This window comes from Oncorhynchus tshawytscha, unplaced genomic scaffold (assembly GCF_018296145.1).
Source record: "Oncorhynchus tshawytscha isolate Ot180627B unplaced genomic scaffold, Otsh_v2.0 Un_contig_10218_pilon_pilon, whole genome shotgun sequence".
Taxonomy (NCBI): Eukaryota; Metazoa; Chordata; class Actinopteri; order Salmoniformes; family Salmonidae; genus Oncorhynchus; species Oncorhynchus tshawytscha.
Window position 1 is genome coordinate 47,501 of NW_024608551.1, and position 15,661 is coordinate 63,161.

General features: G+C 49.5%; 1 protein-coding gene across 4 annotated transcripts in view; it reads right to left on the reverse strand.

The window, feature by feature from the left end:
- The window catches only part of LOC112242426 (actin-related protein 2/3 complex subunit 1A-like), a 10,970-nt gene extending 7,032 nt beyond the window's left edge, over positions 1-3,938 (reverse strand). For 2 of the 4 annotated variants that reach the window (XM_042313354.1, XM_042313355.1), the window contains exons 1-7: positions 3,702-3,937; positions 2,244-2,346; positions 1,460-1,564; positions 1,122-1,344; positions 924-1,031; positions 232-444; positions 52-127 (exon numbers count right to left, since the gene is read on the reverse strand). In XM_042313354.1, coding sequence (XP_042169288.1) covers positions 52-127; positions 232-444; positions 924-1,031; positions 1,122-1,344; positions 1,460-1,564; positions 2,244-2,307 — 789 coding nt within the window. In that variant the 5' untranslated portion in view covers positions 2,308-2,346; positions 3,702-3,937. Of the gene's footprint in view, positions 1-51; positions 128-231; positions 445-923; positions 1,032-1,121; positions 1,345-1,459; positions 1,565-2,243; positions 2,347-3,701 lie in introns of all 4 variants that reach the window. The other 2 variants (XM_042313352.1, XM_042313353.1) reach the window with 2 other exon arrangements.
- Positions 3,939-15,661: the final 11,723 nt, after the last annotated feature.

Genomic DNA, 15,661 nt, shown 5'->3' on the forward strand with positions numbered 1-15,661 from the left:
CGGGGAGAGAGAGAGACGGAGAGAGAGAGAAAGAGAGACAGAGAGACTTACCGCTGCCACCACGCTGTTCTCAGAGATGAAGAGAACACTGAGCAGAGGGAGGAACTCAGTCTTCAACTGAGACGGACTGAAACACACACACACACACAGATCATTGAACAGAGCGACCGAGTTCCACCACTCACACAGTTTGAATACACAGCGTTAGATAAACCCCCCAGAGAGACTCACGTGGATCCCTTGGTCCCGTCCACCACAGTAACAGTGGAGTCGTGTGAGACCCAGGCCAGTCTGTTACCAGAGGAGGAGAAGGACACAGAGTGGACCCATCCTCCTCCCCCGGCACCCCCAAACTCAGCCAGCACCGCTCCAAACGGCATCTTGGACCCCCAGGGGGTGGGGCCGGGCTTCTCCTCCACCTCCTTGATGTAGGCAGAGAACACCCTGGGGAGAGACGTATCAATACCTACTGGGGGGTAATATATTATAACTATACAATATAACAATACCTACTGATCAGGGGGCCGTACGTATCAATACCTATTGTGAATACAGACCCTGATCCTAGATTCAACACTCCTACTGAGAGACCCAGGTATCTAATGTATAAAGACTACTGATGAGGCTGGTCTGTCTCTCTACTGATGAGGCTGAAATATGGTCTCTGACGGTCTCTCTCTACTGATGAGGCTGAAACATGGTCTCTGACGGTCTGTCTCTCTCTACTGATGAGGCTGAAACATGGTCTCTGACGGTCTGTCTCTCTCTACTGATGAGGCTGAAACATGGTCTCTGACGGTCTGTCTCTCTACTGATGAGGCTGGTCTGTCTCTCTACTGATGAGGCTGAAATATGGTCTCTGACGGTCTGTCTCTCTACTGATGAGGCTGAAATATGGTCTCTGACGGTCTGTCTCTCTCTACCTGCATTTGAAGTCACAGGATCCAGCCGCCAGCAGCACGTTGTTAGGATGCCAGTCCAGACTGAGGACGGTGGAACGGATCGGCTTCTTGATGTGCTTACTCACCCACCTGACACATACACACACACATTTAAAGAGTACAAAACTATTTAGCCTGCTTCTCCCTCTCCCCCCTCCTCCTCCTCCTCCTCCTCCTCACCAGTCATTATCAGACTCGAAGTAACAGACTGATATGAGTCTGGCTCCGCTGCCCACAGCGAACTTGTTCTCCAGAGGAGACCACTTGACGAAGGTCGCAGCTCTGTTGATCCTCAGGATGACCAGGGTGGGCTTCCAGACGCCGTCCTTCAGAGACCAGACGTAGGCGTTACGATCCGCCCCACACGTCACGATACGGTCGGACTTAGGAGCCCAGTCGATACCTGGAGAGGGAGGGGGGTCAATGTAAACCTCTGAAAACATCAATGTCCAGACGTTGTTAAATATAAAATGTGTTTTAATCTATTCCTGTGATGTCATTTCCTGTGCCTAGTCTACCTGTGATGTGTCCATTGTGCTCCTTCAGCTCATGACTCTTCACCCACTGGTTACCGCTCTTCTGATAGATGTGAACCTCATGGTTGTTGGGACTGATGGCGATCTCTACAGGGAGAGAAGAAGAGGAGGAGGAGGAAGAAGAAGAAGGGGAGGAAGAAGAAGAAGAGGAGGAAGGGGAAGAGGAAGAGGAGGAAGAAGAAGGAGGAAGGGGAAGAGGAGGAAGAAGAAGAAGAAGAAGAGGAGGAAGGGTTAAGAGGAAGAGGAGGAAGAAGAAGAGGAGGAGGAAGAAGAAGAAGAGGAAGAAGAAGAAGAAGAGGAAGAAGAAGAAGAGGAAGAAGAAGAAGAGGAAGAAGAAGAAGAGGAAGAAGAAGAGGAAGAAGAAGAGGAAGAGGAGGAAGAAGAGGAAGAGGAGGAAGAGGAAGAAGAGGAAGGGGAAGAGGAAGAAGAAGAAGAAGAGGAGGAAGGGGAAGAGGAAGAGGAGGAAGGGGAAGAGGAAGAAGAAGAAGAGGAGGAAGGGGAAGAGGAAGAGGAGGAAGGGGAAGAGGAAGAGGAGGAAGAAGAAGGAGGAGGAAGGGGAAGAGGAAGAAGAAGAAGGCCAGATCACAGAAGTGTCAGTGGATAAACATTTTGATGAACTGTGTGACGTTGTATTCAGTATGTGTATATTTCATATAATAATAATATATAATAATAATATTTAGTGTATATTTCATATAATAATAATATATAATAATAATATTCAGTGTATATTTAAAGTGATGTTTCATAAAGCATTGGTCCGTACGGGTTCTGTCCCGGTTCCAGGCGTGACAGGTGATGGGCTCAAGCAAAAACTGGTGCAGTGACATGTTGATGGGAGTTGGGTGGTCAGTCTCACTGGTCACCGGCTACACAGACAGAGAGAGACAAAGAGAGAGAGACAAAGAGAGAGAGAGAGAGACACAAAGAGAGAGACACAGAGAGAGACAAAGAGAGAGAGACAGACAGACAAAGAGAGAGAGAGAGACAGAGAGAAAGAGAGAGAGACAGAGAGACAGACAAAGAGAGAGGGACAGACAGACAAAGAGAGAGGGACAGAGAGACAAAGAGAGAGGGACAGAGAGACAAAGAGAGACAAAGAGAGAGACAAAGAGAGAGACAAAGAGAGAGACAAAGAGAGAGACAAAGAGAGAGAGAGAGAGAGACAAAGAGAGAGAGAGAGAGAGACAGACAGACAAAGAGAGAGACAAAGAGAGAGACAAAGAGAGAGACAAAGAGAGAGACAAAGAGAGAGACAGACAAAGAGAGACAGAGAGACAGACAAAGAGAGAGGGACAGACAGACAAAGAGAGAGGGACAGACAGACAAAGAGAGAGGGACAGACAGACAAAGAGAGAGGGACAGAGAGACAAAGAGAGAGACAAAGAGAGAGACAAAGAGAGAGACAAAGAGAGAGACAGAGAGACAAAGAGAGAGACAAAGAGAGAGACAAAGAGAGACAAAGAGAGAGACAAAGAGAGAGACAAAGAGAGAGACAAAGAGAGAGACAGACAGACAAAGAGAGAGGGACAGACAGAGAGACAAAGAGAGAGACAAAGAGAGAGACAAAGAGAGAGAGAGACAAAGAGAGAGACAGACAAAGAGAGAGACAGACAAAGAGAGAGACAGACAAAGAGAGAGACAGACAAAGAGAGAGACAGACAAAGAGAGAGACAGACAAAGAGAGAGACAAAGAGAGAGACAAAGAGAGAGAGAGAAAACCCCCATAGAAATTCAACAACATGACTCAGCTCGTTATTAACCTGAGTCAATTCACTACACGGCGAGCTGCTAGTAATGCCTGCTTGGTAGAATAATATGCATCTTACAAAACTGTTAGACGTGAATGAATAACAGCGTTTTATCCAATATAACAGGACATACTCGTGATATTAAAGCTGAGTTCTGTATTTAGGAGCCAGCTGTGATACAGTTTTATAGACAATCCCACCCCGTAATGTTCCCTAAATAACTCCTCCAAATTTTCGCATGTAACGTTACGATACCTAAACCAGTTAGCAACACAATATATTATCTAAGTCTTTTATTTATACTTCAATGTCCCATACAAAAAAAAATAATCAACAAGATTACGAACGATAAAAATTTGCTACGAAAATAATTTCATCTCGCCGTATAAAAAACGAGGCCTCCTCTCTTGAACCAAAGCCCCAAACTTTCCTACGAGCCGCTTCCCCAGTCCGCATGCTGACTGTGATCTTACCGTGGTTTTACCGGAGCTTCTGGCTCGTCCTCTTGTTATTATTAGGATTCGGAAACGATAGATTTGCTGATAACGGGAGACAGCGGACTTGAATTCGCGGACTCTGGGCAGTCGACACGAATCCGTCCAGGGTTGTCAGGAGCGGAACCGGGAAGCTTCCAGCTACATTCAGATGGATGTCAGACAAAAACCGGAGACAGAAGAATATTTTGTTTGTTTGCTTTTCGTTGAAGGCTGCCCCTAGCGGCTAATGAGTCTAGGAGATTTTATTTTACCTGTATTTAACAAGACAAGTCAGTTCAGAACAAATTCTTAGTAACAATGACGCCTACGCCGTCCTATGGGACTCCCAATCACGGCCGGTTGTGATACAGCCTGGAATCGAACCAGGGTCTGTAGTGACATCTCTAACACTGAGATGTGGTGCCTCAGACCACTGTGATACAGCCTGGAATCGAACCAGGGTCTGTAGTGACACCTCTAACACTGAGATGTGGTGCCTCAGACCACTGTGATACAGCCTGGAATCGAACCAGGGTCTGTAGTGACACCTCTAACACTGAGATGTGGTGCCTCAGACCACTGTGATACAGCCTGGAATCGAACCAGGGTCTGTAGTGACTCCTCTAGCACTGAGATGCAGTGCCTTAGACCGCTGTGATACAGCCTGGAATCGAACCAGGGTCTGTAGTTCCTCAGACCACTGTGATACAGCCTGGAATGGATCTAGGGTCTGTAGTGACTCCTCTAGCACTGAGATGCAGTGCCTTAGACCGCTGTGATACAGCCTGGAATCGAACCAGGGTCTGTAGTTCCTCAGACCGCTGTGATACAGCCTGGAATGGATCTAGGGTCTGTAGTGACTCCTCTAGCACTGAGATGCAGTGCCTTAGACCGCTGTGATACAGCCTGGAATCGAACCAGGGTCTGTAGTTCCTCAGACCACTGTGATACAGCCTGGAATGGATCTAGGGTCTGTAGTGACTCCTCTAGCACTGAGATGCAGTGCCTTAGACCGCTGTGATACAGCCTGGAATCGAACCAGGGTCTGTAGTTCCTCAGACCGCTGTGATACAGCCTGGAATGGATCTAGGGTCTGTAGTGACTCCTCTAGCACTGAGATGCAGTGCCTTAGACCGCTGTGATACAGCCTGGAATCGAACCAGGGTCTGTAGTTCCTCAGACCGCTGTGATACAGCCTGGAATGGATCTAGGGTCTGTAGTGACTCCTCTAGCACTGAGATGCAGTGCCTTAGACCGCTGTGATACAGCCTGGAATCGAACCAGGGTCTGTAGTTCCTCAGACCACTGTGATACAGCCTGGAATGGATCTAGGGTCTGTAGTGACTCCTCTAGCACTGAGATGCAGTGCCTTAGACCGCTGTGATACAGCCTGGAATCGAACCAGGGTCTGTAGTTCCTCAGACCGCTGTGATACAGCCTGGAATGGATCTAGGGTCTGTAGTGACTCCTCTAGCACTGAGATGCAGTGCCTTAGACCGCTGTGATGCAGCCTGGAATCGAACCAGGGTCTGTAGTTCCTCAGACCACTGTGATACAGCCTGGAATGGATCTAGGGTCTGTAGTGACTCCTCTAGCACTGAGATGCAGTGCCTTAGACCGCTGTGATACAGCCTGGAATCGAACCAGGGTCTGTAGTTCCTCAGACCGCTGTGATACAGCCTGGAATGGATCTAGGGTCTGTAGTGACTCCTCTAGCACTGAGATGCAGTGCCTTAGACCGCTGTGATACAGCCTGGAATCGAACCAGGGTCTGTAGTTCCTCAGACCGCTGTGATACAGCCTGGAATGGATCTAGGGTCTGTAGTGACTCCTCTAGCACTGAGATGCAGTGCCTTAGACCGCTGTGATACAGCCTGGAATCGAACCAGGGTCTGTAGTTCCTCAGACCACTGTGATACAGCCTGGAATGGATCTAGGGTCTGTAGTGACTCCTCTAGCACTGAGATGCAGTGCCTTAGACCGCTGTGATACAGCCTGGAATCGAACCAGGGTCTGTAGTTCCTCAGACCGCTGTGATACAGCCTGGAATGGATCTAGGTCTGTAGTGACTCCTCTAGCACTGAGATGCAGTGCCTTAGACCGCTGTGATACAGCCTGGAATCGAACCAGGGTCTGTAGTTCCTCAGACCGCTGTGATACAGCCTGGAATGGATCTAGGGTCTGTAGTGACTCCTCTAGCACTGAGATGCAGTGCCTTAGACCGCTGTGATACAGCCTGGAATCGAACCAGGGTCTGTAGTTCCTCAGACCGCTGTGATACAGCCTGGAATGGATCTAGGGTCTGTAGTGACTCCTCTAGCACTGAGATGCAGTGCCTTAGACCGCTGTGATACAGCCTGGAATCGAACCAGGGTCTGTAGTTCCTCAGACCACTGTGATACAGCCTGGAATGGATCTAGGGTCTGTAGTGACTCCTCTAGCACTGAGATGCAGTGCCTTAGACCGCTGTGATACAGCCTGGAATCGAACCAGGGTCTGTAGTTCCTCAGACCGCTGTGATACAGCCTGGAATGGATCTAGGGTCTGTAGTGACTCCTCTAGCACTGAGATGCAGTGCCTTAGACCGCTGTGATACAGCCTGGAATCGAACCAGGGTCTGTAGTTCCTCAGACCACTGTGATACAGCCTGGAATGGATCTAGGGTCTGTAGTGACTCCTCTAGCACTGAGATGCAGTGCCTTAGACCGCTGTGATACAGCCTGGAATCGAACCAGGGTCTGTAGTTCCTCAGACCGCTGTGATACAGCCTGGAATGGATCTAGGGTCTGTAGTGACTCCTCTAGCACTGAGATGCAGTGCCTTAGACCGCTGTGATACAGCCTGGAATCGAACCAGGGTCTGTAGTTCCTCAGACCGCTGTGATACAGCCTGGAATGGATCTAGGGTCTGTAGTGACTCCTCTAGCACTGAGATGCAGTGCCTTAGACCGCTGTGATACAGCCTGGAATCGAACCAGGATCTGTAGTTCCTCAGACCACTGTGATACAGCCTGGAATGGATCTAGGGTCTGTAGTGACTCCTCTAGCACTGAGATGCAGTGCCTTAGACCGCTGTGATACAGCCTGGAATCGAACCAGGGTCTGTAGTTCCTCAGACCGCTGTGATACAGCCTGGAATGGATCTAGGGTCTGTAGTGACTCCTCTAGCACTGAGATGCAGTGCCTTAGACCGCTGTGATACAGCCTGGAATCGAACCAGGGTCTGTAGTTCCTCAGACCGCTGTGATACAGCCTGGAATGGATCTAGGGTCTGTAGTGACTCCTCTAGCACTGAGATGCAGTGCCTTAGACCGCTGTGATACAGCCTGGAATCGAACCAGGGTCTGTAGTTCCTCAGACCACTGTGATACAGCCTGGAATGGATCTAGGGTCTGTAGTGACTCCTCTAGCACTGAGATGCAGTGCCTTAGACCGCTGTGATACAGCCTGGAATCGAACCAGGGTCTGTAGTTCCTCAGACCACTGTGATACAGCCTGGAATGGATCTAGGGTCTGTAGTGACTCCTCTAGCACTGAGATGCAGTGCCTTAGACCGCTGTGATACAGCCTGGAATCGAACCAGGGTCTGTAGTTCCTCAGACCGCTGTGATACAGCCTGGAATGGATCTAGGGTCTGTAGTGACTCCTCTAGCACTGAGATGCAGTGCCTTAGACCGCTGTGATACAGCCTGGAATCGAACCAGGGTCTGTAGTTCCTCAGACCGCTGTGATACAGCCTGGAATGGATCTAGGGTCTGTAGTGACTCCTCTAGCACTGAGATGCAGTGCCTTAGACCGCTGTGATACAGCCTGGAATCGAACCAGGGTCTGTAGTTCCTCAGACCACTGTGATACAGCCTGGAATGGATCTAGGGTCTGTAGTGACTCCTCTAGCACTGAGATGCAGTGCCTTAGACCGCTGTGATACAGCCTGGAATCGAACCAGGGTCTGTAGTTCCTCAGACCGCTGTGATACAGCCTGGAATGGATCTAGGGTCTGTAGTGACTCCTCTAGCACTGAGATGCAGTGCCTTAGACCGCTGTGATGCAGCCTGGAATCGAACCAGGGTCTGTAGTTCCTCAGACCACTGTGATACAGCCTGGAATGGATCTAGGGTCTGTAGTGACTCCTCTAGCACTGAGATGCAGTGCCTTAGACCGCTGTGATACAGCCTGGAATCGAACCAGGGTCTGTAGTTCCTCAGACCGCTGTGATACAGCCTGGAATGGATCTAGGGTCTGTAGTGACTCCTCTAGCACTGAGATGCAGTGCCTTAGACCGCTGTGATACAGCCTGGAATCGAACCAGGGTCTGTAGTTCCTCAGACCGCTGTGATACAGCCTGGAATGGATCTAGGGTCTGTAGTGACTCCTCTAGCACTGAGATGCAGTGCCTTAGACCGCTGTGATACAGCCTGGAATCGAACCAGGGTCTGTAGTTCCTCAGACCACTGTGATACAGCCTGGAATGGATCTAGGGTCTGTAGTGACTCCTCTAGCACTGAGATGCAGTGCCTTAGACCGCTGTGATACAGCCTGGAATCGAACCAGGGTCTGTAGTTCCTCAGACCGCTGTGATACAGCCTGGAATGGATCTAGGGTCTGTAGTGACTCCTCTAGCACTGAGATGCAGTGCCTTAGACCGCTGTGATACAGCCTGGAATCGAACCAGGGTCTGTAGTTCCTCAGACCGCTGTGATACAGCCTGGAATGGATCTAGGGTCTGTAGTGACTCCTCTAGCACTGAGATGCAGTGCCTTAGACCGCTGTGATACAGCCTGGAATCGAACCAGGGTCTGTAGTTCCTCAGACCGCTGTGATACAGCCTGGAATGGATCTAGGGTCTGTAGTGACTCCTCTAGCACTGAGATGCAGTGCCTTAGACCGCTGTGATACAGCCTGGAATCGAACCAGGGTCTGTAGTTCCTCAGACCACTGTGATACAGCCTGGAATGGATCTAGGGTCTGTAGTGACTCCTCTAGCACTGAGATGCAGTGCCTTAGACCGCTGTGATACAGCCTGGAATCGAACCAGGGTCTGTAGTTCCTCAGACCGCTGTGATACAGCCTGGAATGGATCTAGGGTCTGTAGTGACTCCTCTAGCACTGAGATGCAGTGCCTTAGACCGCTGTGATACAGCCTGGAATCGAACCAGGGTCTGTAGTTCCTCAGACCACTGTGATACAGCCTGGAATGGATCTAGGGTCTGTAGTGACTCCTCTAGCACTGAGATGCAGTGCCTTAGACCGCTGTGATACAGCCTGGAATCGAACCAGGGTCTGTAGTTCCTCAGACCGCTGTGATACAGCCTGGAATGGATCTAGGGTCTGTAGTGACTCCTCTAGCACTGAGATGCAGTGCCTTAGACCGCTGTGATACAGCCTGGAATCGAACCAGGGTCTGTAGTTCCTCAGACCGCTGTGATACAGCCTGGAATGGATCTAGGGTCTGTAGTGACTCCTCTAGCACTGAGATGCAGTGCCTTAGACCGCTGTGATACAGCCTGGAATCGAACCAGGGTCTGTAGTTCCTCAGACCACTGTGATACAGCCTGGAATGGATCTAGGGTCTGTAGTGACTCCTCTAGCACTGAGATGCAGTGCCTTAGACCGCTGTGATACAGCCTGGAATCGAACCAGGGTCTGTAGTTCCTCAGACCGCTGTGATACAGCCTGGAATGGATCTAGGGTCTGTAGTGACTCCTCTAGCACTGAGATGCAGTGCCTTAGACCGCTGTGATACAGCCTGGAATCGAACCAGGGTCTGTAGTTCCTCAGACCGCTGTGATACAGCCTGGAATGGATCTAGGGTCTGTAGTGACTCCTCTAGCACTGAGATGCAGTGCCTTAGACCGCTGTGATACAGCCTGGAATCGAACCAGGGTCTGTAGTTCCTCAGACTGCTGTGATACAGCCTGGAATGGATCTAGGGTCTGTAGTGACTCCTCTAGCGCTGAGATGCAGTGCCTTAGACCGCTGTGATACAGCCTGGAATCGAACCAGGGTCTGTAGTTCCTCAGATCGCTGTGATACAGCCTGGAATGGATCTAGGGTCTGTAGTGACTCCTCTAGCACTGAGATGCAGTGCCTTAGACCGCTGTGATACAGCCTGGAATCGAACCAGGGTCTGTAGTTCCTCAGACCGCTGTGATACAGCCTGGAATGGATCTAGGGTCTGTAGTGACTCCTCTAGCACTGAGATGCAGTGCCTTAGACCGCTGTGATACAGCCTGGAATCGAACCAGGGTCTGTAGTTCCTCAGACTGCTGTGATACAGCCTGGAATGGATCTAGGGTCTGTAGTGACTCCTCTAGCACTGAGATGCAGTGCCTTAGACCGCTGTGATGCAGCCTGGAATCGAACCAGGGTCTGTAGTTCCTCAGACCACTGTGATACAGCCTGGAATGGATCTAGGGTCTGTAGTGACTCCTCTAGCACTGAGATGCAGTGCCTTAGACCGCTGTGATACAGCTCGAACCCTGGAATCGAACCAGGGTCTGTAGTTCCTCAGACCGCTGTGATACAGCCTGGAATGGATCTAGGGTCTGTAGTGACTCCTCTAGCACTGAGATGCAGTGCCTTAGACCGCTGTGATACAGCCTGGAATCGAACCAGGGTCTGTAGTTCCTCAGACCGCTGTGATACAGCCTGGAATGGATCTAGGGTCTGTAGTGACTCCTCTAGCACTGAGATGCAGTGCCGCTGTGATACAGCCTGGAATCGAACCAGGGTCTGTAGTTCCTCAGACCACTGTGATACAGCCTGGAATGGATCTAGGGTCTGTAGTGACTCCTCTAGCACTGAGATGCAGTGCCTTAGACCGCTGTGATACAGCCTGGAATCGAACCAGGGTCTGTAGTTCCTCAGACCGCTGTGATACAGCCTGGAATCGAACCAGGGTCTGTAGTTCCTCAGACCGCTGTGATACAGCCTGGAATCGAACCAGGGTCTGTAGTTCCTCAGATCGCTGCGCCACTCGATCTTGATATTGAATATTGATATAATATTGACATAAATAAACTGACACTCATTTTGAATTGTGACTATTGTATTGATTACACTAAAGTGGTTTGAAGCCCCAGTTTAAAGCATACATGTTGAAATATCTATTCTGTTTTTTCAGAGTGGAGGAGTCATCATCATTGGAAAAACAGATGTCAAAAGCTTTCCGGACAGGAAAAGACGAGGATTCAATTTAATTTGAATTTCTCCCCATTATTTAATACTGACACATTCTGGCATCAAATAGTCTACAACCGTTAACTGCTACTGTGTTCAAAATGGATGTATTGTTGTCTGACTAGAAACCCCGATCTGGCGGAACTCTGAGCGGAACTCTCTCTCTCCTTTCGCGTCGTTTCAGATATTTGGTTTTGGACAGATTTACTTCCGGCTTCACAATCAAGGACTCGCCAGACTATTTCATCGGTGTGTCCTCGTCGGGGCAGCGATGGGAAATACGTCAACGGACTCTCACAACAGTTTCTGCATAGGAGATTGTGCTGAGATTATACAATTAAATTCAATTGCCTGATGATATGAAATAATGCACAATGTGTCTGTTTTGATGATACTTCTAACGGTGTCTTTTAGCCCCTTTAGACAGAAAATATCTGCTTTGAAAAGATCTGTGATTGGTCGAAATACTAATTAGTGGAAAACATATGAGAAATTGGGCTGCCTGTGTAAAAAAAAAATTAAAAATACAAATTATATATTTTTTTGTTCACCTAACAATGCAAGTCAGTTAAGAACAAATTCTTATTTACAATGAAGGCCTACTCCAGCCAAACCCGGACGATGCTGGGCCAATTGTGCACCGCCCTGTGTGACTCCCGATCACGGCCGTAATGTGATACAGCCTGGATACATCCAGCATCCAGCTCAGAGTTACATCCAGCATCCAGCTCAGAGTTACATCCAGCTCAGAGTTACATCCAGCATCCAGCTCATAGTTACATCCAGCATCCAGCTCAGAGTTACATCCAGCATCCAGCTCAGAGTTACATCCAGCATCCAGCTCAGAGTTACATCCAGCATCCAGCTCAGAGTTACATCCAGCATCCAGCTCAGAGTTACATCCAGCATCCAGCTCAGAGTTACATCCAGCATCCAGCTCAGAGTTACATCCAGCATCCAGCTCAGAGTTACATCCAGCATCCAGCTCAGAGTTACATCCAGTGTCCAGAGTTACATCCAGCATCCAGCTCAGAGTTACATCCAGCCAGCATCCAGCTCAGAGTTACATCCAGCATCCAGCTCATAGTTACATCCAGCATCCAGCTCAGAGTTACATCCAGCATCCAGCTCAGAGTTACATCCAGCATCCAGCTCAGTTACATCCAGCATCCAGCTCAGAGTTACATCCAGCATCCAGCTCAGAGTTACATCCAGCTCAGAGTTACATCCAGCATCCAGCTCAGAGTTACATCCAGCATCCAGCTCAGAGTTACATCCAGCATCCAGCTCAGAGTTACATCCAGCATCCAGCTCAGAGTTACATCCAGCATCCAGCTCAGAGTTAAATCCAGCATCCAGCTCAGAGTTACATCCAGCATCCAGCTCAGAGTTACATCCAGCATCCAGCTCAGAGTTACATACAGCATCCAGCTCAGAGTTACATCCACAGCATCCAGCTCAGAGTTACATCCAGCATCCAGCTCATAGTTACATCCAGCATCCAGCTCAGAGTTACATCCAGCATCCAGCTCAGAGTTACATCCAGCATCCAACTCAGAGTTACATCCAGCTCAGAGTTACATCCAGCATCCCAGCTCAGCATCCAGTTACATCCAGCATCCATCTCAGAGTTACATCCAGCATCCAGCTCAGAGTTACATCCAGCATCCAGCTCAGAGTTACATCCAGCATCCAGCTCAGAGTTACATCCAGCTCAGAGTTACATCCAGCATCCAGCTCAGAGTTACATCCAGCATCCAGCTCAGAGTTACATCCAGCATCCAGCTCAGAGTTACATCCAGCATCCAGCTCAGAGTTACATCCAGCATCCAGCATCCAGCTCAGAGTTACATCCAGCATCCAGCTCAGAGTTACATCCAGCATCCAGCTCAGAGTTACATCCAGCATCCAGCTCAGAGTTACATCCAACATCCAGCTCAGAGTTACATCCAGCATCCAGCTCAGAGTTACATCCAGCATCCAACTCAGAGTTACATCCTGCATCCAGCATCCAGCTCAGAGTTACATCCAGCATCCAGCTCAGAGTTACATCCAGCACCCAGCTCAGAGTTACATCCAGCATCCAGCTCAGAGTTACATCCAGCATTAGGTTCAGAGTTACATCCAGCTCAGAGTTACATCCAGCATTCGGTTCAGAGTTACATCCAGCACCTACTCCAGCCAAACCCGGACGACGCTGGGCCAATTGTGCACCGCCCTATGTGACTCCCGATCACGGCCGTAATGTGATACATCCAGCATCCAGCTCAGAGTTACATCCAGCATCCAGCTCAGAGTTACATCCAGCATCCATCTTAGAGTTACATCCAGCATCCTCAGAGTTACATCCAGCATCCAGCTCAGAGTTACATCCAGCATCCAGCTCAGAGTTACATCCAGCATCCAGCTCAGAGTTACATCCAGCATCCAGCTCAGAGTTACATCCAGCATCCAGCTCAGAGTTACATCCAGCATCCAGCTCAGAGTTACATCCAGCATCCAGCTCAGAGTTACATCCAGCATCCAGCTCAGAGTTACATCCAGCATCCAGCTCAGAGTTACATACATCCAGCATCCAGCTCAGAGTTACATCCAGCATCCAGCTCAGAGTTACATCCAGCATCCAGCTCAGAGTTACATCCAGCATCCAGCTCAGAGTTACATCCAGCATCCAGCTCAGAGTTACATCCAGCATCCAGCTCAGAGTTACATCCAGCATCCAGCTCAGAGTTACATCCAGCATCCAGCTCAGAGTTACATCCAGCATCCAGCTCAGAGTTACATCCAGCATCCAGCTCAGAGTTACATCCAGCATCCAGCTCAGAGTTACATCCAGCATCCAGCTCAGAGTTACATCCAGCATCCAGCTCAGAGTTACATCCAGCATCCAGCTCAGAGTTACATCCACATCCAGCTCAGAGTTACATCCAGCATCCAGCTCAGAGTTACATCCAGCATCCAGCTCAGAGTTACATCCAGCTCAGAGTTACATCCAGCATCCAGCTCAGAGTTACATCCAGTGTCCAGCTCAGAGTTACATCCAGCATCCAGCTCAGAGTTACATCCAGTGTCCAGGTTGGGCAGGATGCAGAAGTGCTTAAAAAAACAAAAAAACACAGGTTTTAAATCAAATAAGTTAAAGAAATTATCAACTTTTACAAACGTCACAGGAGTCTTATATACATTCAGTGATACAGGTAGTGATAGGGCCCAGAGTCGTTCCTGGTCAGACAAAAAAGTACATCTCTACCAGGCCCTGAAGAAATAATGGAACAGTATCCATTCTCATCCTGTGTCACCCCTGATATATGCATTGAGGCATAAGAATATTGGCTCGGTGTGGTCCTGGGTCAAAGTTAGCTAGAAGAGAAGAGACAGGAAGAGCTGGTCCTGGAACAGTGCTTTGGGGCTGAAGCCCCCTCAGCGAGAAGAGGAGAGACAGGAAGAGCTGGTCCTGGAACAGTGCTTTGGGGCTGAAGCCCTTAGCTGGAAGTTACATCCAGGAGAGACAGGAAGAGATACAGGAAGAGCTGGTCCTGGAACAGTGCTGGGGCTGAAGCCCCTCAGCTGAAGAATAAGGAGAGACAGGAAGAGCTGGTCCTGGAACAGTGCTTTGGGGCTGAAGCCCCTCAGCGCTAGAAGAGGAGAGACAGGAAGAGCTGGTCCTGGAACAGTGCTTTGGGGCTGAAGCCCCTCAGCGAGAAGAGGAGAGACAGGAAGAGCTGGTCCTGGAACAGTGCTTTGGGGCTGAAGCCCCCTCAGTGAGAAGAGGAGAGACAGGAAGAGCTGGTCCTGGAACAGTGCTTTGGGGCTGAAGCCCTTAGCTGGAAGAGAAGAGACAGGAAGAGCTGGTCCTGGAACAGTGCTTTGGGGCTGAAGCCCCCTCAGCGAGAAGAGGAGAGACAGGAAGAGCTGGTCCTGGAACAGTGCTTTGGGGCTGAAGCCCCCTCAGCGAGAAGAGGAGAGACAGGAAGAGCTGGTCCTGGAACAGTGCTTTGGGGCTGAAGCCCCCTCAGCGAGAAGAGGAGAGACAGGAAGAGCTGGTCCTGGAACAGTGCTTTGGGGCTGAAGCCCCCTCAGCGAGAAGAGGAGAGACAGGAAGAGCTGGTCCTGGAACAGTGCTTTGGGGCTGAAGCCCTTCGCTGGAAGTTTCACTCAAACAGAATAAAACTGATCTTAGATCAGTAATACTTCACCCTACTCAAACCTGCTCCTGTGGGAGTGGCCAGATCCACCTGAAACACACCTGTCTGTCAGCTGACGCAGTTGATGAGGTGACTGACCAATGAGGTGACAGGAGAGCCAATCAACACCTTGACACGCTCTCTCAACAAGGTTTGAGACAGATATTTGACCACTGTCTCAACAAGGTCTTGGTCAGATAATTGACAATCATGACCCTTGACTTATTTTCTGGAGGAAAAGGCCTTGTCAATTATTGTGATCATTTTGTGGTTTCTCTCTCCTCAGCTGTTCAGCAGAGGCAATGGAGACATCATTGAAGTCAGAGGAACCATGTCCTAACCCTCCTCCCTACTTCCTACCAGGTATGACTCTACACCCTACTTCCTAGGTTTCAGTCCAGGGTAAAGGAGATGACATGAGGATCTCTCTCTTGTTGTTTCAGTCCAGGGTAAAGGAGATGACATGAGGATCTCTCTCTTGTTGGTTCAGTCCAGGGTAAAGGAGATGACATGAGGATCTCTCTCTTGTTGTTTCAGTCCAGGGTAAAGGAGATGACATGAGGATCTCTCTCTCTTGTTGTTTCAGTCCAGGGTA